The sequence below is a fragment of the Scyliorhinus torazame genome, chromosome 6 (genome assembly GCF_047496885.1).
Source record: "Scyliorhinus torazame isolate Kashiwa2021f chromosome 6, sScyTor2.1, whole genome shotgun sequence".
Taxonomy (NCBI): domain Eukaryota; kingdom Metazoa; phylum Chordata; class Chondrichthyes; order Carcharhiniformes; family Scyliorhinidae; genus Scyliorhinus; species Scyliorhinus torazame.
In genome coordinates this window covers 19,590,902-19,616,534 of record NC_092712.1, presented here as the reverse complement: position 1 = coordinate 19,616,534, position 25,633 = coordinate 19,590,902, and the positions used below count along the sequence as shown (strand labels likewise).

Below are 25,633 nucleotides of genomic sequence, written 5' to 3'. Positions count from 1 at the left end.
CCAAAAAAACACGCTTTGCACTCCTTTCAAACAGTGCTTTCAATCATGTTTGCATTAAGAATCCACTCCAGGTTTTCCAACTATCCTTTCAAACAGCTCCACTTTTAACCAGGAATCCAGCACCAGGTTTTCCACCTCTCATCAGGCTTCCTTTAACTTGAATTGCAAATGCTTCAAAAATTCTACACAAACTCAGGTCCTCAGTCTCGAACAGGCTTCAAATGCTGGAATTAAGGACACCAAACATTCTGATTGCTTCAGATATGTGGCTTGTCTGCAGTCAACCTCAGGTCTGACTTTAACTTCCATAAGCAGTGTCCTGCTGCAAAGACAGTTCTTTGATCCTTTTTACTTCAATATTTCTGGAGCTTCTTTTCAGAAATTGGAATCAGATGTAAATGTATTCCAATTAAATATGGATAACTACAAAGACACAAGAGAGGAGCTGGCCAGAGTTGATTGGAAAAGGAGTCTAGCAGGGAAGACAGTGCAACAGCAATGGCAGGAGTTTTTGGGGGTTATTCAGCATAAAAGAAAAAGAAAAAGCGTACAATGTAGTGAGGATTAGTGGAAAGCCAGAGGATTGGGAAGCTTTTAGAAGCGAAAAGAGGAAAACTTAAAAAGCAATAAGGGGGGAGAAGATGAAGTAGGAGTGTAAGCTAGCTAGTAATATAAAGGAAGATAGGAAGAGTTTTTTTCATATATAAAGGTCAGGGAGAGGCAAAAATAGACATTGGATCACTGGAAAACGTGGCTGGAGAAGTAATAATAGGAAATAAAGAAATGGCAGAGGAACTGAATAGGTACTTTGCATCAGACTTCACGGTGGAAGACACCAGTGGGATGCCAGAGCTTCAGGAGAGTCAGGGGGCAGAGGTGAGTGCAGTGGCCATCACTAAGGAGAAGGTTCTGGGGAAACTGAAAGGTCTGAGGGTGGATAAATTACCTGGATCAGATGGACTACACCCCAGGATTCTGAAGGAGATAGCCGAGTAGATTGTGGAGGCATTGATGGTGATCTTTCAGGAATCACTGGAGGCAGGAAGGGTCCCAGAGGACTGGAAAGTAGCTAATGTAACACTGCTGTTTAAGGGAGATAGGCAGAAGACAGGAAATTATAGGCAGAGTAGTCTGACTTCGGTCATTGGCAAGAATTTAGAGTCCATTATTAAAGATGAAATCGCAGAGTACTTGGAAGTGCATGATAAAATAGGACTGAGTCAGCACGGCTTCGTCAAGGGGAGGTCATGTCTGACAAATCTGTTCGAGTTCTTTGAGGAGGTAACAAGGAAGTTAGACAAAGGAGAATCAGTGGACGTGATTAATTTAGAATACCCGGAAGGCCTTTGACAAGGTGTCGCATAGGAGACTATTAAATAAGTTAAGAGCCCATGGTGTTAAGGGTAAAATCCTGGTATGGATAGAGGATTGGCTGACTGGCAGAAGGCAGAGCGTGGGGATAAAGGGGTCTTTTTCAAGATGGCAGCCGGTGACTAGTGGGGCCTCAGGGGTCAGTGCTGGGACCACAGCTTTTCACAATATACGTTAACGATTTGGAAAAAAGAACTGAAGGCACTGTTGCTAAGTTTGCAGATGATACAAAGATCTGTAGAGGAGCAGGTAGTATTTAGGAAGCAAGGGGGCTGCAGAAGGACTTGGACAAGCCAGGAGAGTGGGCAAAGAAGTGGCAAATGAAATACAATGTGGAAAAGTGTGAGGTTATGCACTTTGGAAGGAGGAATCTAGGCATAGACTATTTTCTAAATGGGGAATTGCTTAGGAAATCAGAAGCACAAAGGGACTTGGGAGTCCTTGTTCATGATTCTCTTAAGGTTAACGTGCAGGTTCAGTCGGCAGTTAGAAAGGCAAATGCAAGGTTAGCATTCATGTCAAGAGGGCTAGAATACAAGAGCAGGAATGTACTTCTGAGGCTGGATGAGGCTCTGGTTAGACCCCATTTGGAGTATTGTGAGCAGTTTTGGGCTCCATATCGAAGGAAGGATGTGCTGGCCTTGGAAAGGGTCCAGAGGAGGTTCACAAGAATGATCCCTGGAATGAAGAGCTTGTCATATGAGGAACGGTTGAGGACTCTGGGTCTGTACTTGTTGGAGTTTAGAAGGATAAGGGGTGATATTATTGAAACTTAAAGGATACTGCAAGGCCTGGATAGAGTGGACGTGGAGAGGATGTTTCCACTTGTAGGAAAAATTAGAACCAGAGGACACAATCTCAGACTAAAGGGACGATCCTTTAAAACAGAGATGAGGATGAATTTCTTCAGCCAGAGGGGGTGAATCTGTGGAACTCATTGTCGCAGAAGGCTGTGGAGGCCAAATCACTGAGTGTCTTTAAGACAGAGATAGATAGGTTCTTGATCAATAAGGGGATCAGGGGTTATGGGGAGAAGGCAGGAGAATGGGGATGAGAAAATATCCGCCATGATTGAAGGCGGAGTAAACTCAATGGGCCGAGTGGCCTAATTCGCTCCTATGTCTTATGGACACCTCAAATTTAAAATTCTGTTTCTTGTATTTCTTCCAAAGCCTCACCACCTCCCAACTTCTCCAATTCCATAATCCTCAAAGAACTCAACACTCCTCCAATACTGAGAATACGGAGTCACTTCCTTTACTTCACGTACTCCATCATCAACAGCCGGCTTTACAGCTGTCCAAGTTCAAAACTCAGGAATAAGCTTTCTCAACCTTTCCATTCCTCTCTCCTCCTTTAAGATGTTCTTTTACCACTCAACTCTTTGGAGTTCCTAATGTCTCAAGTGGTCTGCTGTCAGATTTGTATGGTAATGCTACCCTGAAGCTTTTCTAAATGCAGTTTATTGCTATTTAACATACAAACAGCTGACCTCACCTGAAAACACCATCTTCCATTGGAAATGCCCTTTTCAGGAGCTGAAGCGAAAGTGGGAGGAGGAGCTGGGGGGAGAGATAGAGGATGGCCTCTGGGCGGATGCATTGTGGAGGGTCAATACTACCGCAACATGTGCCAGGCTCATCCTGATCCAATTTAAGGTTGTTCACCGGGCTCACGTGACAGTGGCCCGGATGAACAGATTCTTTGGGGTGGAGGACAGGTGTGCAAAATGCGCAGGTGGGCCAGCGAATCATGTCCCTCTGTTCTGGGCATGCCCAAAACTGAGGGGATTTTGCCAGGGGTTTGCTGACGCCATATCCACAGTATTAAATACGAGGGTACAATGAGTCCGGAGGTGGCGATTTTGGGGGTATCGCAGGACCCGGGAATCCAGGAGGAGAGAGAGGCGGATGTTCTAGCCTTTGCTTCCCTGGTAGCCCAGAGGTGTATATTGCTGGCATGAAGGGATTCAAAGCCCCCGAAATCGAAGACCTGTCTTTCAGACATGGCTGGCTTCCTCTGCCTGGAGAAAATTAAGTTCGCCATGAGAGGGTCTCTGCTGGGGTTCGCCCGGAGGTGGCAACCATTCGTCGACTTCCTCGCAGAGAGCTAATCGTCAGCAGAAAAAAGTGGGGGGGGGGGGGATTAGGTTAGCGTAGGTTAGGGGAGTAAGTAATGGCAAGGCCTGTGGGAGAGGGAGGTGGAATTTGTACCATGTTTATATTTCTCGTTATGTTTATTGTTGATTTTGTTGTTGAAATGCCAAAGAAATACCTCAATGAAACGTTCATTAAAAAAAGAGAAATGCCCTTTTCTCCAATCAAACTCGTACAAACCTGTTGTCTCGCAGCCAGTTGATGGTGTTTTGGATTTTTCTCTGGATTGGAGGCACCAGTTTCTTTCCAGATTCTGACCAGCAATAGGAAATTGTAACTTTCTGCCAGAGTTTGGGATTGGCAGCAGCTCCATACCACAGGTGGCAAACACGGGCCATTCTGTTCAGAAAGAAGAGACAGCACTGTAGATCAAATCACACAACCGTACAGACCGAAATGCAGAGTTCTAGTCCGAGATTATATTCTGCTCTCCAAGCAATAAAAATTACGGGGGTTAAATTTAAGGGGTCAATAACGATCCAAGAGGATCTCATCATGAACCATGGGAAAACAATTCTATCAGAAAATCCTTATTCACAGGGTGGCATAGTGGCGATGTGATCAGCACTGCTGCCTCACAGCACTTGAGGACCCGGGTTCGATCCCGGCCCCGGATCACAGTCAGTGTATAGTTTGCATACTCGCCCCGTGTTTGCGTGGGTCTCATCCCCTCAACCCAAAGATGTACAGGGTAGGTGAATTGGCCCCTTAATTGGAAAAAAGAAACAAATTTGGTACTTTAAATTAAAAAGAATTTTAAAAAGTAAAGTCCTTATTCACTGCATCGTGCAAATAAGTTTGTTAGGACATCAATGCTCCACCAGAGGTAATAAGGGAAGTAGAATCCTTAGTAGCCTTTTAAAAGGGAAGGGAAAAATATTTGACAAAAGTTACCTGTACTGTGTGAGGTTGCAATCCCCCCTCCCCCATCCGTTCCAGGACACCCCCAACAAAAAATGCTCCCTCACTCAGTGTCTTTACCTGCATAGGAATGGTACAGCCCCATTCGATGACACTACGTAATGGAAGATATGAACCAAGACTTCGACCGGAAGCTCTTGGCCCCATCGGTCCAAGGGTTCTGCATTGGTCAGCGAATCCTGGCCTCCCAGGCCCTTCAAGAGGGCCTTCCTCAGCCTTGCATTGTCCGGAGAAACCTTATTTTTGTGGGAACTATTGTGTGTGTTCAGCTTGCGGTTGCTTTTCTTCCCCGCCACTTTCTTTGGCCTCCTCTGCACCCTGCTTTCGTTAGAAATGATCAAGAGCATATCATTGTCAGTATCATGAACTGTGTAGTCTGTGGTGTTCCACCTCGCCGTTCGTCGCACTTTCCTTACTGTCTTGGAGGTCACTCGGACACATGACCTATGCTGGCTTTCCACACTTCCTCCCCGCTTGCGTGAAGACGAAGGCCTAGAGTTGTGGTGAGACGAAGAACCTTCCATCACGGTGTCCCCTCAGTCCTCCTCATGAAATTCTTCAGCTGGATGAAGTCCTGATTCAACGGTAAAGAGGAACGTTGCAGCGTCACTGGAACAAAAGAAAGTCAGCATTTCATCATTGCCACTGTTCTCGTAATGGGCCTTTGCATTCACGGAAGGAAGCAAACTGGTATCGAAACATATATACATAAAACACAAAAACTGGGCTCAAACCAATTTTAAAATTAGAATTTCATCATCTCTATATTCACCGTTCTCCTCTCCCACCTCCCTTGAGATGCATATGCAGGGATCAAACCCAAGATTGTCTTATCATGAGTCATGGGAAAGTGCCCAGCAACTTACTGTGTACAAATGTTCAAAACAAGCAAGGACAGGACTAACAGCTAAAAGCGAATTACTGCAGATGCTGGAATCTGAAACAAAAACAGAAAATACTGGACAATCTCAGCAGGTCTGACAGCATCTGTGGACAGAGAATGGAGCGAACGTTTAGAGTCTGGAGGACTCAAAAAGTCAGAAGAGTCATCCAGACTCGAAATGTTAGCTCCCTTTTCTCTCCACTAAGTAACAATTATTAGATGCCCAATTATAGCAAACTCAGGCCCATTTCTTCAAAACAAAAAGTGAGTGAACAGCACTGGTTAGAAGCTGCAACTGAGCCCATTCATCCACTTGGACCTTTAATGGACAGGATTTCATAAAAAAGTACCGCATAGCATACAATTCAGACAATGACTAGCTCCTTCTATATATGGTGCTGTTATTGTTAATAACTGGAGCAAGGCTGCAAACACACACCCGGCTTATTCTCTCTTCCAACTTCTTCCATCAGGCAGGAGATACAATAGTCTGAGAACACAGATTAACAGATTCAAAAACAGCTTCTTCCCCGTTGTTCCAGTCTCCTGAATGACCTTCTTATGATCTGATCTCTTCACACATCTTCTCTACTGAGTAGACTCCCCCACCATCATGAGAATAGTAGCCATCGGGCAGCACAGTAGCATTGTGGATAGCACAATTGCTTCACAGCTCCAGGGTCCCAGGTTCGATTCCAGCTTGGGTCACTGTCTGTGCGGAGTCTGCACATCCTCCCAGTGTGTGCGTGGGTTTCCTCCGGGTGCTCCGGTTTCCTCCCACAGTCCAAAGATGTGCAGGTTAGGTGGATTGGCCATGATAAATTGCCCTTAGTAACCACAATTGCCCTTAATGTTGGGTGGGGTTACTGGGTTATGGGGATAGGGTGGAGGTGTTGACCTTGGGTAGGGTGCTCTTACAAAGAGCCGGTGCAGACTCGATGGGCCGAATGGCCTCCTTCAGCACTGTAAATTCTATGATAATCATAACACTCCAGCCTGGAGTCTCACTTTGAGTGTTTTTTCCACCTTACAATATTTGGGATACAGGGTAATTTGACAAGGTAGATTGAAAATGAGCTCCGCTGTAGGAGACAGAGGGTGATGACAGAAGGCTGCTTCAGCGACTGGAAGCCAGTCTCCAGTGGTGTAGTCCAGGAATCTGTGCTGGGTCCCCTATTATTCATCATTTATATAAAAGAAATAGATGACTATATGGGGGCTCGGATCAGTAAGTTTGCTGGTGACACAGTGAGGTAGAGTGTCTTGGGTTACAGGAGGATATAGACGGGATGGTCAAATGGGCAGAAAATGAAATGAAAAAATGAAATGAAAATGAAAATGAAAATCGCTTATTGTCACAAGTAGGCTTCAAATGAAGTTACTGTGAAAAGCCCCTAGTCGCCACATTCCGGCGCCTGTTCGGGGAGGCTGGTACGGGAAAAGTGGCAGATGGAATTTAACACTGAAAAGTGTGAGGTGATTCGCTTTGGAAGGGGTAATGTGAAAAGGAAGTATTCAATGAATGGCCTGACACTAGAACAAAGGGATCTTGGCTTGTTTGTCCTTGGATCTCTGAAGGCGGAAGAGCAGGTCAATAGGGCGGTGAAAGAGGCACATGGGACACTCGCCTTTTTCAGTTGAGGCATAATTACAAAAGCAGGGCGGTCATGTTGGAGTTATATAGGGTGAGGCCACAGCTGGAGTAGTGTGCGCAATTCTGGTCACCATATTATAGCAATGATGTGATTGCATTGGAGGGGGTACAGAGAAGATTCATAGAATGGTGCCTGGGATGGAACATTTTAAGTTATGAAAAGAGAGGTTTGGTAAGCTTGGGTTGTTTTCACTGGAGCAGAGAAGACTGAGGGGTGACCTGATTGAGGTAGACAAGATTCTGAGAGACATGTACAGGGTGGATAGGGACGGTAGCATAGTGGATAGCACAATTGCTTCACAGCTCCAGGGTCCCAGGTTCGATTCCGGCTTGGGTCACTGTCTGTGCAGAGTCTGCACGTCCTCCCCGTGTGTGCGTGGGTTTCCTCCGGGTGCTCCGGTTTCCTCCCACAGTCCAAAGATGTGCAGGTTAGGTGGATTGGCCATGTTAAATTGTCCTTAGTGTCCAAAATTGCCCTTAGTGTTGGGTGGGGTTACTGGGTTATGGGGATAGGGTGGAGGTGTGGGCTTGGGTAGGGTGCTCTTTCCAAGAGCCGGTGCAGACTCGATGGGCCGAATGGCCTCCTTCTGCACTGTAAATTCTATGAAATCTATGGAACAGCCTGTAGTGAAGGGTCAGTTACGAGGGGACACAAGTTCAAGGTCAGGTGCATGAGATTGGGGGGGGGGGGATTTATTTTTTACCCAATGGTCTGGAACGCACTGCCTGGGAGGGTGTTTGAGGCGGGTTGCCTCACATCCTTTAAAAAGTAACTGGATCAGCACTTGGCAGATAACATTCAGGGCTATGGGCCAATGCTGGCAAATGGGGTTACACAAGTAGGTCAGGTGTTTTTCACGTGTCAGTGCAGACTCAATGGCCGAAGAGCCTCTTCTGCACTTACTTAGTCTGTGATCCCTAAATATCTGTTTCTGCAGCCCTGTTAAAATAGTACCATTTTGTTTATACTGTCTCCTGCAACTTTTTCTTTCAAGATACATCAATGTTGCTGCATTAAATTCAGTATCAGCGACCAAGGACCTGTGTTCGATTCCGGCCTTGGGTCACTGCCTGTGTGGAGTTTGCACTTTCCCGCCCGTGCCTGCGTAGATTTCCTCCGGGTGCTCCGGTTTCTTCCCATGGTCAAAAGATGTGCTGGTTAGGAGGATTGGCCGTGCTAAAATTGCCCCTCAATGTCCAACGGTTAGGTGGGGTTACTGGGAAAGGGTGGGGAGTGGGCTGACGTTAGGGTGCTCTTTCGGAGTGGCGATGGGCTGAATGGCCTCCTTCTGCATTATAGAGATCCCATGATCTTCCATGTGTCTGCCCATTTCTCCAAGCCATACCCTTGTGAAATCTATTATCCTTCTCCTCACTGATTCTTAATATAAATTTGGAGTATCCAATTTTTTTATTTACAATTAAGGGGCAATTTAGCGTGGTCAATTCATCTACCCTGCACATCTTTTTGGGTTGTGTGGGTTTCAATTTGATTGATTGATATTTATTTTTCTGCGGCCAAAGGAACTTACAGTACGTACATAGTAGACAAAAGAATAATCGACAGAGTACACGGACAAATGGTACGTCAACAATTAGTGATTGGTTACAGTGCGGAACAAGAGCAGCATAGAGCGTCGTGAATAGTGTTCTTACAGGGAACAGATCAGTCCGAGGGGGAGTCGCTGAGGAGTCTTGTAGCTGTGGGGAAGAAGCTGTTCCTATGTCTGGATGTGCGGGTCTTCAGACTCCTGTACCTTCTGCCTGATGGAAGAGGGCAAAGCCTGGGTGTGAGGGATCTCTGACAATGCTGTCTGCCTTCCTGAGACAGAATCAATGGGAGGATGGAAAGTTTGTGCGGTACATTCTCACTCTCTAGTGGAGCAACGCTCTGTTTGCTTACTCTTTTCCTTTTTAAATACCTGTAGAAACCCTGAATACGTTTCTATATTTCTAACTAGCTTTCTCACGTACTTTAATTTCTTCCTTTGTATTAATCTTTTAGTCATTCCTTGTACAATCTTCCAACCTGCCACCCATTTTTGTGGAATTATACACTTTTTCTTTCAATTTGATATTATTTTTAGCTTCTTTAGTTAGCCATTGATGATACATCCTTCTAGAGTCTTTATTTCTCACTGGAATGTATTCTTTGAGTATTCTGAAATATATCCTTAAATGTCTGCCACTGCATCTCGACTGATCTATCCCTTCACCTAATTTTTCAGGTCACTTTAGCCAGCTCCGTCTTCATGCTTTCACTTATTTATGTTTAAAATACTAGTCATAGATCCACTCCTCTCTTCCTCAAACTGAATGTGAAATTCAAATCATATTATGATCACTGATACCTAGGGGCACTTTCATTGTGAGGTAATTAATTAACCCTGTCTCACTGCAAATTACCAGATCTAACAGAACGTGCTCTCTGGTTAGCATTAAATGTGCTCCTCTAAAAAACAGTCCGGAAAACATTATGACTCATTATTTAATTCTAAAAGCCCTGGGTTCTGCCACTGGAAACATTCTTTCCAGTACCTGATGACCACTCTTTGCTTTCTGCCATTGATCAATTCTGGGTCCAACTTGCCACTTTCCATTTGATGCTGTGGATTTTACTTTTCCAACCAATCTGCTATGTGGGACATTGTCAAAAGCCTTGCTAAAAATCTAGATTTGATGTGGACTACATCAAATGCACAGTTCTCACAAACCTCAAAATAAAATTCAATTAAGTTAGCCAGACGCGATCTGTTCCTAACAAATCCATGCTGACTGTGCTTGATGAATTCATGCCTTTGATGTCCCTCCCGAGTTCCAGGAGAAACCTCCAAGAACCACTGCATCAGGCACAAAGAAATGGTGCAACCCCCTTTGAAAGCAAACGGCAGATACCAGAGGCAGAGTCATGGACGAGCTGAGTTTATTCCCCCCTTTCGTTCTCAGCACACAATACAATATTCCATCTCTCGAACCTGCCTCCCATCCATTGACTCTGACCACACCTCCCGCTGCCTAGGGAAAGCGGGCAACATAATCAAAGACCCGTCCCACCCAGCTTACTCACGTTTCCAACTTCTTCCATCGGGCAGGGGATACAAAAGTCTGAGAACACGCACTGACAGACTCAAAAACAGCTTCTTCCCCGCTGTTACCAGACTCCTAAACGACCCTCTTATGGACTGACCTGATTAATACTACACTCCTGTATGCTTCACCCGAAGGCCGGTGTCTATGTATTTACATTGTGACCTTGTGTTGCCCTATTATGTATTTTCTGTTTATTTTATTTTATTTTCATGTACTAAATGATCTGTTGAGCTGCTCGCAGAAAACACTTTTCACTGTACCTCGGTACACGTGACAATAAACAAACAAATCCAACAAAAATCCAAATTCTTGCATAGCTTAGCCTATGCGTCAAAACACACCCAGAAGTGTGGTTGCTTCTTTTACCTGCTGTCTAAGACGGACTAGCAAGCCACTCTGTTAAGAAAGAACAAAGAAAAGTACAGCACAGGAACAGGCCCTTCGACCCTCCAAGCCCGTGCCGACCATGCTGCCCGTCTAAACTAAAATCTTCTACACTTCCTGGGTCCGTATCCCTCTATTCCCATCCTATTCATGTATTTGTCAAGATGCCCCTTAAATGTCACTATCGTCCCTGCTTCCACCACCTCCTCTGGCAGCGAGTTCCAGGCACCCACTATCCTCTATGTACATCGCCTCTAAACCTTGCCCCTCGCACCTTAAACCTATGTCCCCCAGTAATTGACCCCTCTACCCTGGGGAAAAGCCTCTGACAATCCATTCTGTCTATGCCCCTCACAATTTTGTAGACCTCTATCAAGTCGCCCCTCAACTTCCGCTGTTCCAGTGAGAACAAACCGAGTTTATTCAACCGCTCCTCATAGCTAATGCCCTCCATACCAGGCAACATTCTGGTAAATCACTTCTGCACCCTCTCTAAAGCCTCCATATCCTTCTGGTAGTGTGGCGACCAGAATTGAACACTATACTCCAAGTGTGGCCTAACTAAGGTTCTATACAGCTGCAACATGACTTGCCAATTCTTATTCTCACTGCCCCGGCCAATGAAGGCAAGTATGCCGTATGCCTTCTTGACTACCTTCTCCACCTGTGTTGCCCCTTTCAGTGACCTGTGGACCTGTACACCTAGATCTCACTGACTTTCAATACTCTTGAGGGTTCTACCATTCACTGTATATTCCCTACCTGCATTAGATCTTCCGAAATGCATTACCTCACATTTGTCCGGATTAAACTCCATCTGCCAGCTCTCCACCCGAGTCTCCAAACGATCTAAATACTTCTGTATCCTCTGACAGTCCTCATCACTATCCGCAATTCCACCAACCTTTGTGTCGTCTGCAAACTTGCTAATCAGGCCAGTTAAATTTTCCTCCAAATCATTTATGTATACTACAAACAGCAAAGGTTCCCTGCGGAACACCACTAATCACAGCCCTCCAATCAAAAAAGCACCCTTCCATTGCTACTCTCTGCCTTCTATCACCTGGCCAGTTCTATATCCACCTTGCCAGCTCACCCCTGATCCCATGTGACTTCACCTTTTGTACCAATCTACCATGAGGGACCTTGTCAAAGGCCTTACTGAAGTCCATATAGACAACATCCACTGCCCTACCTGCATCAATCATCTTTGTGACCTCCTCAAAAAACTCTATCAAGTTAGTGAGACACGACCTCCCCTTCACAAAACCATGCTGCCTCTCACCAATACGTGCATTTGCTTCCAAATGGGAGTAGATCCTGTCTCGAAGAATTCTCTCCAGTAATTTCCCTACCACTGACGTAAGGCTCACCGGCCTGTAGTTCCCTCGATTATCCTTGCTACCCTTCTTAAACAGAGGAACAACATTGGCTATTCTCCAGTCCTCCGCGACATCACCTGAAGACAGTGAGGATCCAAAGATTTCTGTCAAGGCCTCAGCAATTTCCTCTCTAGCCTCCTTCAGTATTCTGGGGTAGTTCCCATCCAGCCCTGGGGACTTATCTACCTTAATATTTTTCAAGACGCCCAACACCTTGGGCGTCATTCTCCGACCCCCCAGAGGGTCGGAGAATGGCCGTTGGCCGCCGTGAATCCCGCCCCCGCCGGTTGCCGAAGTCTCCGAAGGGAGAAAAGTCGGCGGGGCGTTAATGTCGCCGCTGCCGTCGGAGAATGTCACGGGTCTGCGCAAGGCAGCCAATTTTCGGCCTGCCGATATTCTCCCTTCCGGATGGGCCGAAGTCCCGTCGACGTGATGACCGTTCACGTCGACGTAAATTAAACCTCCTTTTCATCGGCGTGACCCGGTGCTCCAGGCTCACGCCGACCAGCATGGAGGTGAGTGACGGCCTGGGGGGTTGGCTCTGGACAGGCGATGGCGTGGCCGCAGTCTGAATGCGTGAGGAGAGGTGTGTCTCGGGTTGTGTGTGTGTGTGTGTGCGGCGGGGGGGGGGGGGGGGGTGGTTAGAGTAGGCTGGGCTCCGGGGGAGTGCCAGGAGGGGGTCCGTGCCAGGGTGGAGGTTGGGGGTCCGTGCCGGGGTGGAGGTTGGGGGGGGTCCGTGCCGGGGAGGGGGATGGGGGGGGGTCCGTGCCGGGGAGGGGGATGGGGGGTCCGTGCCGGGGTGGAGGTTGGGGGGGGGGGGGGGGGGGGTCCGTGCCGGGGAGGGGGATGGGGGGGTCCGTGCCGGGGTGGAGGTTGGGGGGGGGGGGGTCGTGCCGGGGAGGGGGATGGGGGATCCGTGCCGGGGTGGAGGTTGGGGGGGGGGTCCGTGCCGGGGAGGGGGATGGGGGGGTCCGTGCCGGGGTGGAGGTTGGGGGGGTCCGTGCCGGGGAGGGGGATGGGGGGTCCGTGCCGGGATGGAGGTTGGGGAGGGGGGGGGTCCGTGCCGGGGAGGGGGATGGGGGGTCCGTGCCGGGGTGGAGGGGGGTCCGTGCCGGGGAGGGGGATGGGGGGTCCGTGCCGGGGTGGTGGTTAGGGGGGGGGGTCCGTGCCGGGGAGTGGGATGGGGGTTCCGTGCCGGGGTGGAGGTTGGGAGGGGGGGGTCCGTGCCGGGCTGGAGGTTGGGGGGGGGGGGGGGGGTCCGTGCCGGGGTGGAGGTTGGAGGGGGGTCCGTGCCGGGGAGGGGGATGGGGGGGTCCGTGCCGGGGTGGAGGTTGGGGGGGGGGGGGGGGGTCCGTGCCGGGGAGGGGGATCCGTGCCGGGGTGGAGGTTGGGGGGGGTCCGTGCCGGGGAGGGGAATGGGGGGTCCGTGCCGGGGTGGAGGTTGGGGGGGGGTCCGTGCCAGGGTGGAGGTTGGGGGGGTCCGTGCCGGGGAGGGGGATGGGGGGTCCGTGCCGGGGAGGGGGATGCGAGGGCAAGTGAGTTGGTCCACCTGGCCAGGTGCCAGCCTCCAACAGTTGGACCCATGCGGTCCATGCCACCTGGCTGGGGGGGGGGAGGGGATATGGGCAATGATGACATGTCGTCGTTCCCCTCCCCCCCCCACCAGGCCGTCTTTTTTTCCGATCATCCAGCGATGTTGGCCGCCGTGGCGGCAGCCGCTCATGTCTATGTTGCCCTGGATGAGGAGGAGGAGGAGGAGCGTGCCAGAGAGGCGGCGCAGGCTGCCGCAGAGGGACAGGCGGCAGCCGCCCAGGCTGGAGGGACACCTGACCGACAGGACGAGGAGGGGGAGGAGGACGTCGCGGCCCCACGGCAACGGAGGCACCCGAGGGCGCCCCGTGTGTACCGGCCCCGGCAGTCATACCAGGACCTTACGGACCGGGAATGCAGGAGGAGACTCCGGATGAGGCGGGAAACCGTGGCACACATCTGCCACCTGCTGGCACACCTGTCACCGCGTGGCACTGGCGGGGGACACCCTCTCCCCGTGTCCGTCAAGGTTACGGTGGCCCTGAACTTTTATGCAACGGGGTCATTCCAGGCACCGAGTGGGGACCTGTCCGGCATATCGCAGACATCGGTGCATCCGGGCAGTGACAGATGCCCTATATGCCATGGCGCACCGCTACATCCGCTTCCCCGTGGACCGGGCCAGCCAAGATGCCCGGGCCGTGGGCTTCTCTGCCGTGGCCGGGTTCCCCATGGTCCAGGGCGCGATCGATGGGATGCACGTCGCCGTGCGGCCACCTGCAGATAACAGGGCCGTGTTCACCAATAGGAAGGGGACCTATTTGATGAACATACAGGTGGTCTGCGACCACCGCATGATGATACTGCACGTCTGCGCCCGTTACCCAGGCAGTGTACACGACTCATACGTGTTGTCGCGGTCATCCATCCCCGGCATGTACGAGGGACGCCATCGCCGGCTGAGGGGCTGGTTGCTGGGCGACAGGGGCTACCCATGGCGATCGTGGCTGATGACGCCTATACGGAGGCCACGCAATGAGGCGGAGAACCGCTACAATGATGCCCATGTAGTGACAAGGGGAGTGATAGAGAGGTGCTTTGGCGTGCTGAAGATGCGTTTCAGGTGCCTGGACCTCTCTGGGGGCGCCCTCCAGTATCGGTCAGATAGGGTCGGCCGCATCATTGTGGTGTGCTGCGTCCTGCACAACATAGCCCAGCAGAGGGGCGATGTGCCGCAGGCAGAGGAGGGCGGAGTGGAGGAGCAGCAGGAAGAGGCGCAGTCCTCCCAGATGAGGGGGATGGGGGTAATGGTCAGGGCAGACAGGGTAGACACAGGCGGGTGGCTGTCCACCGTTACCGGCTGGCCCAGCGGGCACGGGACAGACTGATAGACGCCCGCTTCACTGACTAGATGGGCGTGGGAATCGGGTAGTATGGCCACAGACCGCACACCATGGCAACAGCCGACCACCCACACCCCCCACCCATCCAGCACCCTCACCCCCCTCCCCAACCCCACCCTCCCCACCCGCATGCACACCACCCCCCCCCCCCCCCCCCCCGCCATTGCCGATCCACCTGGGGCACAACGGGCCAGGCTCACACAGTTGCGGGTGGACGCGTGTCTATTGCAGGCCATGGAGGATGATGACAACCCGCCCTGCGGTGAGCTCCTGGCTCTACATCGTTGGACTATGTCTGACCCATGGCCACAGTACCACCATCCACCCGGACCATCCCTGCATGCGGCTGTGACACTGCAGCGCACGGTCCCGTCCTCTGCCCGGGGGATGTTGATGGCGGCCCAGGGGGAAGGGGGCAGACTCACCTGGGGCTGAGGTAAGACCACCCCTCACACACACACTTGCGCTCAACGTACATGACACCCCCGCACGCTTTGGACAGAGCACAAAGGCAGCTTCTGTAGGTGTAACATTGACTTTAATAACCAAAGGAGTTCATGCACGTGCCCTAGCCCCTAAAACTCATCTGTGCCCTGCACCCGTGCCAACTTACTCAGTGTCTAATTGTTTGGCCTTACGGGCCCTTTGACTACGTCTACGTGGTTCCCCAGACGGTACAGCAGAACTGGAGGTGGACTCCTGTGATTCCTGCCCTCTGACACTGGATCCCTTTGGCGGCCGTTTCCTGGGGCGTCCTGGCCTAGATGGGCCAGGCTGCGGCCCGGGCGACTGGGATGGCGAGCTGCCAGCCTGTCCTGCCCGTTGCCCACCCGATGCACCTGGGACGGAAGGGGGGGGGGTCCGAGGTGTCGCAGTGTACCGGGACCGCCCCTACAGGGGGAGCCGGGACGGACCACACCACCTCCTCCTCCCTCGGGGTGCCCGATGGCCCCCAGGCCTCTACATGGGTGGGGGATGCGAACGGACTGGCCATCCGACGCCCCCCCAACATCTGGCGCTGCCAGTCCTGGAGGCCCGTGCTGGTATCGACAGGGGTCTGCAGGTTTGCAGCCATGGAGCCCAGGGGGTTGGCCAACCCTGTCTGTGACAGTGCGACGCCGGCTCGCACATGGCCACTGGCGCCGATGCCCTCAGCGATGGCCTGCAGAGACTGGGCCATGGCCTGCAGAGACTGGGCTATGGCGTTGAGCGCCTCTGCCATCTGGCGCTGGCACTGGCTCATGGCCTCCTGTGAGAGGGAGGCCATTTCCTGGGCCACAGACGCTGCCTGCACGGAAAGCCCCAGGCCTCGCAAACCGTTCCCCATGTCTGACACCGTCGCACCCATTGCCTCCACCGCGGAAGCCACCCGTGCGGTGTCAGCCTGGGTGGCACGCATGACCTGCACCACTCCCAGCTCCTGGACGCGGGTGGACTCCTCCACCTGCGACTGCAGCCGCCGCAAGCCGCCCATCACCCTCTTCGCTCGTCTCCGGGTCGGTGGTTGCATCGGATCTATGTGTGGGTGTGGTAACTCCAGGAACCCGGGATCCATCTGGGCGGCAGATGTTCGCTTGGGCTGGGCTGCCCTCCGACCGCCCGGCCCCTCTGCTGCTCCTACCTCCACCTGCTGTACCGGGACGGCTGAGTTGTGCGCACCAGTGAGTGTACCAGACGCCTCATCACTAAAGTGCCCAACCGAGGTGAGTGTTTCTGCGATGGTGGAGGGTGTTGGTGACAGCAGTGGCGTTGTGTCGTGTTCTTCGTCCCACTCTGAGTCCATGGCACTTTGAGTCCGAGGGGCATCCTGCGGGCGTCGCATGCTGGAGGGTGCGGGTCTCTCCGTCTCCCGTGGTGTGCAAGGGGCATCCTGCGGGCGTCGCATGCTGGAGGGTTCATGTCTCTCCGTCTCCCGTGGCCTCCGAGGGGCATCCTGCGGGCGGTCGGCATCTGCGGGGATGGGTGCCTGGACGTTTGGTCCTGCGATACACAATGAAGCATGCATGGTTAGACATCAGGCAGTGATCAGGTGTTATGGGGGAAGGGGATATAGGGGAGGGGGGATATGGGGACAGGCTGTCGGTGGCTCACTTGCTACTGCGCCCCCGACCTCTGCATCAGCAACCTCCCGGTCCTCAGGTCCACCAGCCAGTTCCAGGGCCCTTTCCTCGTGTTCGGTCAGTGGCCTCTCATCAGCGGGGCCTCCTCCAGTCCTCACATGCTCCCTATTGTTGTGTGCGCGCTTATCCTGTGGGGGGGGGGGGGGGGGGGGGTGGCAGGGGTAAAAGGCAACACTGTTAGGCAGGTATATGAATGCACGCCATTGGTTGCGCGTGCATTGCAGAGGTTAAGGTTAGGGCTGGATTCACTTGGGGATATGGGGGATATATGGGGGAGGGGGGATATATGGGGGAGGGGGGTATATGGGGGAGGGGGGTATATGGGGGAGGGGGGTATATGGGGGAGGGGGGTATATGGGGGAGGGGGGTATATGGGGGAGGGGGGTATATGGGGGAGGGGGGTATATGGGGAGGGGGGTATATGGGGGAGGGGGGTATATGGGGGAGGGGGGTATATGGGGGAGGGGGGTATATGGGGGAGGGGGGTATATGGGGGAGGGGGGTATATGGGGGAGGGGGGTATATGGGGGAGGGGGGTATATGGGGGAGGGGGGTATATGGGGGAGGGGGGTATATGGGGGAGGGGGGTATATGGGGGAGGGGGGTATATGGGGGAGGGGGGTATATGGGGGAGGGGGGTATATGGGGGAGGGGGGATATGGGGGAGGGGGGATATGGGGGAGGGGGGATATGGGGGAGGGGGGATATGGGGGAGGGGGGATATGGGGGAGGGGGGATATGGGGGAGGGGGTTTATGGGGAGGGGGTTTATGGGGGAGGGGGTTTATGGGGGAGGGGGGATATGGGGGAGGGGGGATATGGGGGAGGGGGGATATGGGGGAGGGGGGATATGGGGGAGGGGGAGGGGGGATATGGGGGAGGGGGGATATGGGGGAGGGGGGATATGGGGGAGGGGGATATGGGGGAGGGGGGATATGGGGGAGGGGGGATATGGGGGAGGGGGGATATGGGGGAGGGGGGATATGGGGGAGGGGGGATATGGGGGAGGGGGATATGGGGGAGGGGGGATATGGGGGAGGGGGGATATGGGGGAGGGGGGATATGGGGAGGGGGGATATGGGGAGGGGGGATATGGGGAGGGGGGATATGGGGGAGGGGGGATATGGGGGAGGGGGATATGGGGGAGGGGGGATATGGGGAGGGGGGATATGGGGAGGGGGGATATGGGGGAGGGGGATATGGGGAGGGGGGATATGGGGGAGGGGGGATATGGGGGAGGGGGGATATGGGGGAGGGGGGATATGGGGGAGGGGGGATATGGGGGAGGGGGGATATGGGGGAGGGGGGGTATGGGGGAGGGGGGGTATGGGGGAGGGGGGGTATGGGGGAGGGGGTTATGGGGGAGGGGGGTTATGGGGGAGGGGGGATATGGGGGAGGGGGGATATGGGGGAGGGGGGATATGGGGGAGGGGGGATATGGGGGAGGGGGGATATGGGGAGGGGGGATATGGGGGAGGGGGGATATGGGGGAGGGGGGATATGGGGGAGGGGGGATATGGGGGAGGGGGGATATGGGGGAGGGGGGATATGGGGGAGGGGGGATATGGGGGAGGGGGGATATGGGGGAGGGGGGATATGGGGGAGGGGGATATGGGGGAGGGGGATATGGGGGAGGGGGATATGGGGGAGGGGGGATATGGGGGAGGGGGGATATGGGGGAGGGGGGATCTGGGGAGGGGGGATCTGGGGAGGGGGGATATGGGGGAGGGGGGATATGGGGGAGGGGGGATATGGGGGAGGGGGGATATGGGGGAGGGGGGATATGGGGGAGGGGGGATATGGGGAGGGGGGATATGGGGAGGGGGGATATGGGGAGGGGGGATATGGGGAGGGGGGATATGGGGAGGGGGGATATGGGGAGGGGGGATATGGGGAGGGGGGATATGAGGAGGGGGGATATGAGGAGGGGGGATATGAGGAGGGGGGATATGAGGAGGGGGGATATGGGGAGGGGGGATATGGGGAGGGGGGATATGGGGAGGGGGGATATGGGGAGGGGGGATATGGGGAGGGGGGATATGGGGAGGGGGGATATGGGGAGGGGGGATATGGGGAGGGGGGATATGGGGAGGGGGGATATGGGGGAGGGGGGATATGGGGGAGGGGGATATGGGGGATATGGGGGAGGGGGGATATGGGGGAGGGGGGATATGGGGAGGCTCACCCTGCCTGCTCTGACGAGGTCGTTCACCTTCTTGTGGCACTGGGTGCCTGTCCGTGGTGTCAGGGCCGCAGCAGTGACGGCCTCTGCCACTTCCCTCCACAGACGCCGGCTGTGACGTGGGGCAACTCTGCGGCCGTGCCCGGGATACAGGGCGTCCCTCCTCTGCTCCACCGCGTCCAGGAGCGCCTCCACATCCCGTGACTCGAACCTCCGGGCTGAGCGGCGGCCAGCCATCCAGTCGGGTGTTGCGGTCGGGTGTTCAGGTCAGGTGGGGGGGAGCAGCGTGGCCTTATGAGCCGTCACGCCGTGCGGCGCGTCTGACGCTGCACGGCGTGAACCACTGCGCAAGCGCGGATCCTGTTACGTCGCTGCTAGCCCATTTCGGGCCGGAGACTTTCGACCCATTTTTCCGACGTGACGCAAGTCGGATTGCGCCGTTTTTTGCGCCGATCGGCGGCTTTCCGCCGATATCGGAGAATTTTGGCCCTTGTCTTTTTGGATCTCAATGTGACCCAGGCTATCTACACACCCTTCTCCATACTCAACATCCACCAATTCCTTCTCTTTGGTGAATACTGATGCAAAGTGTTCATTTAGTACCTCGCCCATTTCCTCTGGCTCCACACATAGATTCCCTCCCGTCCTTCAGTGGGCCAACCCTTTCCCCGGCTACCCTCTTGCTTTTTATGTACGTGTAAAAAGCCTTGGGATTTTCCTTAACCCTATTTGCCAATTACTTTTCGTGACCCCTTCTAGCCCTCCTGACTCCTTGCTTAAGTTCCTTCCTACTTTCCTTATATTCCACACAGGCTTTGTCTGTTCCCAGCCTTCTAGTCCTGACACATGCCTCCTTTTTCTTTTTGACGAGGCCTACAATATCTCTCTCGTTATCCAAGGTTCCCGAAATTTGCCGTATTTATCCTTCTTCCTCACAGGAACATGCCGGTCCTGAATTCCTTTCAACTGACATTTGAAAGCCTCCCACAAGTCAGATGTTGATTTACCCTCAAACATCCGCCCCCAATCTAGGTTCTTCAGTTCCCGCCTAATATTGTTATAATTAGCCTTTCCCCAATTTAGCACATTCACCCTAGAACCACTCTTATCCTTGTCCACCAGCACTTTAAAACTTACTGAATAGTGGTCACTGTTCCCGAAATGCTCCCCTACTGAAACTTTTACCACCTGGCCGGGCTCATTCCCCAATACCAGGTCCAGTACAGCCCCTTCCCGAGTTGGACTGTCCACATATTGTTTTAAGAAGCCCTCCTGGACGCTCCTTCCAAACTCTGCCCCATCCAAGCCCCTAGCACTAAGTGAGTCCCAGTCAATATTGGGGAAGTTGAAGTTTCCCAATCAACAACCCTGTTGTTTTTACTCGTTTCCAAAATCTGTCTACCTATCTGCTCCTCTATCTCCCGCTGGCTGTTGGGAAGCCTGTAGTAAACCTCCAACATTGTGACTGCACCCTTCTTATTCCTGATCTCTACCCATATAGCCTCGCTGCCCTCTGAGGTGTCCTCCCATAGTACAGCTGTGATATTCTCCCTAACCAGTAGCGCAACTCCGCCTCCCCTTTTACATCCCCCTCTATCCCGCCTGAAACATCTAAATCCTGGAACGTTTAGCTGCCAATCCTGTCCTTCCTTAAGAGCAAATAGATGAGGTCAATTGATGGTGGTACTGCCAGCACCCACATCATGTACATAAAATGGATGAGACCATAAAGCTGCTTAATTCAACGTCCACTTGCCATGTTGAAACTAATTCATAAACCCATTTAGATCAGGAGGAAAATTTCACTTTCTAATTATGGTTAGACATATTCCCTGAATTTTCTTCACATGACCACAGTCTCCAATTGCAAATGCACGTTATATATGATGGAGAGACAGTGAAATAGTGGTATTGTCACTGCACGAGTAATCCAGAGATCCAAGTTAATGCTCTGGAGAACGGGGTTCAAATCCCATCACGGCAGATGGTGAAATTTGAATCGAATTAAAATCTGGAATAGAAGTCTTATGATGACCACAAAACCATTGTTGATTTGTTGTAAAAATCCATCTGGTTCACCAAAGTCCTTTAGGGAAGGAAATCTTCCGTCCTTATTTGGATAGCACAATTGCTTCACAGCTCCAGGGTGCCAGGTTTGATTCTGGTTTGGGTCACTGTCTGTGCGGAGGCTGCACATTCTCCCTGTGTGTGCGTGGGTTTCCTCCGGGTGCTCCGGTTTCCTCCCACAGTCCAAAGATGTGCAGGTTAGGTGGATTGGCCATGCTAAATTGCCCTTAGTGTCCAAAATTGCCCTTAGTGTTGGATGGGGTTACTGGGTTATGGGGATCGGGTGGAGGTGTTGACCTTGGGTAGGGTGCTCTTTCCAAGAGCCGGTGCAGACTCCATGGGCCGATTGGCCTCCTTCTGCACTGTAAATTCTATGATAATCTATGATTATTTGATCTACATGTGACTTCAGATCCACAGCAATGTGGTTGATTCATAAATGCGCTCCGAAATGGGTTGCAAGTCACTCATTTCAAGGGCAATTGAGGATTGGCAATAAATGCCAGTCTAGCCAGTAACACCCACATCCCATCATTGAATTTATTTTTAAAACATTTGTTGGGAGGCGCTGTGCAGTGGTCTTTCACTGGACTAGATAGTGAAATTTGAAACCCAGAAATATTTGGAAGTAAAAGTCTAATGATCATCGTCATAAAAACACATCTGGTTCACTAATGTCCTTTATCCATAGAATGCTTACAGCGCAGAGGAGGCCAACCCTCCGAAAGAGCTCCCTACCTAGGTCCACTCCCCACCCTACCTGCACATCTTTGAGAGGGGCAGACATGGGGAGGACATGCAAACTCCACACAGGCAGTCACCCAGGTCCAGAATTGAACCCAGATCCCCGGCGCTGTGAGACAGCAGTGCTAACCACTACCCAGATCCCCGGCGCTGTGAGACAGCAGTGCTAACCACTGTGCCACCCACACAAAATCCCCATCTAGTCTGGCCTCCATGCGACTCCAGATCCACAGCATTGTCGTTGACTCTTGGATGCCCTCCGAAATGGCAAGAAATGCTGGCCCGGTCAGCAATGTCCACATCCCATGAACAAATAATACAAGAAATCATCAAACAACCTGTTCGCTCCAATATCTCTACAAGTTTAAATAGAGAAAAATAAACAATTGTTATTAATGTCCCTGTGATCTTTCATCAGAGCTGCTCACAACAGCATCCAGGAGATTCATCTTTAATTCCTGGTGACCTCGGGACACACACAGAACATAGAACATTACAGCGCAGTACAGGCCCTTCAGCCCTCGATGTTGCGCCGACCTGTGAAACCACTCTAAAGCCCATCTACACTATTCCCTTATCGTCCATATGTCTATCCAATGACCATTTGAATGCCCTTAGTGTTGGCGAGTCCACTACTGTTGCAGGCAGGGCATTCCACGCCCTTACTATTCTCCGAGTAAAGAACCTACCTCTGACATCTGTCCTATATCTATCTTCCCTCAATTTAAAGCTATGACCCCTCATGCTAGACATCACCATCCGAGGAAAAAGGCTCTCACTGTCCACCCTACCCAATCCTCTGATCATTTTGTATGCCTCAATTAAGTCACCTCTTAACCTTCTTCTCTCTAACGAAAACAGCCTCAAGACCCTCAGCCTTTCCTCATAAGATCTTCCCTCCATACCAGGCAACATTCTGGTAAATCTCCTCTGCACCCTTTCCAATGCTTCCACATCCTTCCGATAATGCGGCGACCAGAATTGCAGCAATACTCCAAATGCGGCTGCACCAGAGTTTTGCAACATGACCTCATGGCTCCGAAACTCAATCCCTCTACCAATAAAAGCGAACACACCGTACGCCTTCTTAACAACCCTCTCAACCTGGGTGGCAACTTTCAGGGATCTATGTACATGGACACCGAGATCTCTCTGCTCATCCACACTGCCAAGAATCTTCCCATTAGCCCAGTGCTCTGTCTTCCTGTTATTCCTTCCAAAATGAATCACCTCACACGTTTCTGCATTAAACTCCATTTGCCACTTCTCAGCCCAGTGCTGCAGCTTATCTATGTCCCACATAGAGGTTTGACAATGCTAGTGACAGCATGTTAAAGCAGGTGGGTGGGCTTTGAGACAGTCTCTGATGAAGCACCAGGAATGATAGCACAGTGGTTATATTACTGGACGAGTAGAGCTTAGACCAACGATCCAGAGACTAAAATTCAAAACCCACCATGTCAGCTTGGGAATGTAAGTTAAATTAAACCAAGATTCAAAGACCAGGATCAGTGACATTGACATGACTACTAGATTGTTGCTTAAAGCAAGCTAAAAGTTGGGGAAGAACAAATCAGATTATTTGCCAGTCTAGCCTACATGTGACTCCAGATCCACAGCAATGTGGTTGACACTTATCTGCCCTCCGAAATGGCCTAGCAAGATACTCCCTTAATAGGAAGGTAGGCAAGAGATAATCAATATATCTTGGCCTTGCCATTGAGTAAACAAAATGTGGGAGATCATTATAGAAACCCCCCCAATCCCTCACCAAAATGATCTAACTACATTCACACTGTGCATTTCAACAATATCCACATTCCTGCCTCACAAGCAGGAAATAACAGCTGGGAACTCACTCCCAGACACTCAGCCGAATGGCTGGGGCAAAGCAGTAACCCTGGCACTCAACCAAGCATAGAGACCAGTAACCCTGACATTGTGGGCATGCCCAGCAGAATACCAGGGATAATGCCCCCATGCCCAGCTGGGTGCCAGCGGGCAGTGCCACTCCTCTCCATCCCTCCCCCTCCTCACTCATCCCTCCCCCCCATCCCTCCCCCCCATCCCTCCCCCTCCTCACCCATCCCTCCCCCTCCTCACCCATCCTTCATCATTCCCTCTCCTCATTTCTCCCCCCCTCCTCATTCATTCCTCATCATTCCCTCTCCTCATTCCTTCCCCCTCTCCTCGTTCCTCACCCCCTCTCCTCGTTCCTCACCCCCTCTCCTCGTTCCTCACCCCCTCTCCTCGTTCCTCTCTCCCTCTCTCCTCGTTCCTCCCCTCCTCCCTCTCTCCTCGTTCCTCCCCTCCTCCCTCTCTCCTCATTCCTCCCCTCATCCCTCTCTCCTCATTCCTCCCCTCCTCATTCCTCCCCTCCTCCCTCTCTCCTCATTCCTCCCCTCCTCATTCCTCCCCCTCTCCTCATTCCTCCCCCTCTCCTCATTCCTCCCCTCCTCATTCCTCCCCTCCTCCCTCTGTCCTCCTTCCTCCCCTCCTCCCTCTGTCCTCATTCCTCCCCTCCTCCCTCTGTCCTCATTCCTCCCCTCCTCCCTCTCTCCTCATTCCTCCCCTCCTCCCTCTCTCCTCATTCCTCCCCTCCTCCCTCTCTCCTCATTCCTCCCCTCCTCCCTCTCTCCTCATTCCTCCCCTCCTCCCTCTCTCCTCATTCCTCCCCTCCTCATTCCTCCCCTCCTCCCTCTCTCCTCATTCCTCCCCTCCTCCCTCTCTCCTCATTCCTCCCCCTCTCCTCATTCCTCCCCTCCTCATTCCTCCCCCTCCTCGTTCTCTCCTCATTCCACCTCCCTCTCTCTCTCCTCATTCCACCTCCCTCTCTCTCTCCTCATTCCACCTCCCTCTCTCTTTCCTCATTCCTCATCCCTCTCCTCATTCCTTCCTTCCTTTCCTTTCCTTTCCTTTCCTTCCCTCTCCCTCTCCCTCTCCCTCTCCCTCTCTCTCCTCCTGCTCGCCCTCTCTCCCTCACTTACTTCCATTACTCTCTGGCCCGCCGCCATCTTGCTGCCACTGGCACTAAGTCCCGCCCTCGCCCCGCGCTAATTGGCTACTTCCCGGCTGCGTCTCACCATCGATTGGTCGTCGGCTACTGTCAATCACAGCCCGCCCGCCTCGCTCTTCCTCCCTCAGTCTTAAAGGCAACGTTTTCAAAGGGGAGGGGACAACCACCAAAGCGACCGGTATTTTTTGACTGGCGGAATTTTCATTTTTAAAAACCTTTTAAAAAATATATCTTATTTTATTTTGCGTTAAATGCGTGGCACAAAGCAAAATGCTGACGTTTATTTTTGTATGGCAGCTGCTCATTTGCATAGCAAGGTGTTGATGGAGGAGCTTTGAAAAACCTTAATTATGCACCAATTTAATTTATTATTTTGTTTTATTTGACTTTTTCACACCCTCTCAAGTTCTAAAATTCCTTAGCAATCTGCCATTACGGTTCTGAGCCATTCTGAAATTTTAGTTGGAGCAGAAATTGTTGAACAGACAAAATAATGAGTTGGGCATATGAACAAGTAGGGAAAGGAGGAAGCCATTCAGCCCCTCAAACTGTTCTGCCATTCCATAGGATTGTGGCTCATCCCCACATTCCTGCTAACCCCCTTTTTAATCAAGAATCTCTCCACCTCTGCCTTTAAAATATTCAAAGGCTCTGCTTCCATTGCCTTTTGGGTAATAGAGTTTCAGGGACTCACAACTATTTGAGAGAAAATATTCTCCTCATCTCTTGCC

The 25,633-nt window shown here is 52.3% G+C and overlaps 1 protein-coding gene across 3 annotated transcripts in view; it reads right to left on the bottom strand.

The window, feature by feature from the left end:
- The window catches only part of fbxl6 (F-box and leucine-rich repeat protein 6), a 71,032-nt gene extending 45,980 nt beyond the window's left edge, over positions 1 to 25,052 (bottom strand). Inside the window, exons 1-3 of one of the 3 annotated variants that reach the window (XM_072507996.1) lie at positions 24,970 to 25,052; positions 4,509 to 5,057; positions 3,708 to 3,866 (exon numbers count right to left, since the gene is read on the bottom strand). In XM_072507996.1, coding sequence (XP_072364097.1) covers positions 3,708 to 3,866; positions 4,509 to 4,972 — 623 coding nt within the window. In that variant the 5' untranslated portion in view covers positions 4,973 to 5,057; positions 24,970 to 25,052. Of the gene's footprint in view, positions 1 to 3,707; positions 3,867 to 4,508; positions 5,058 to 5,314; positions 5,370 to 24,873; positions 24,929 to 24,969 lie in introns of those variants that run through there. The other 2 variants (XM_072507995.1, XM_072507997.1) reach the window with 2 other exon arrangements.
- Between the last annotated feature and the right edge of the window lie 581 nt (positions 25,053 to 25,633).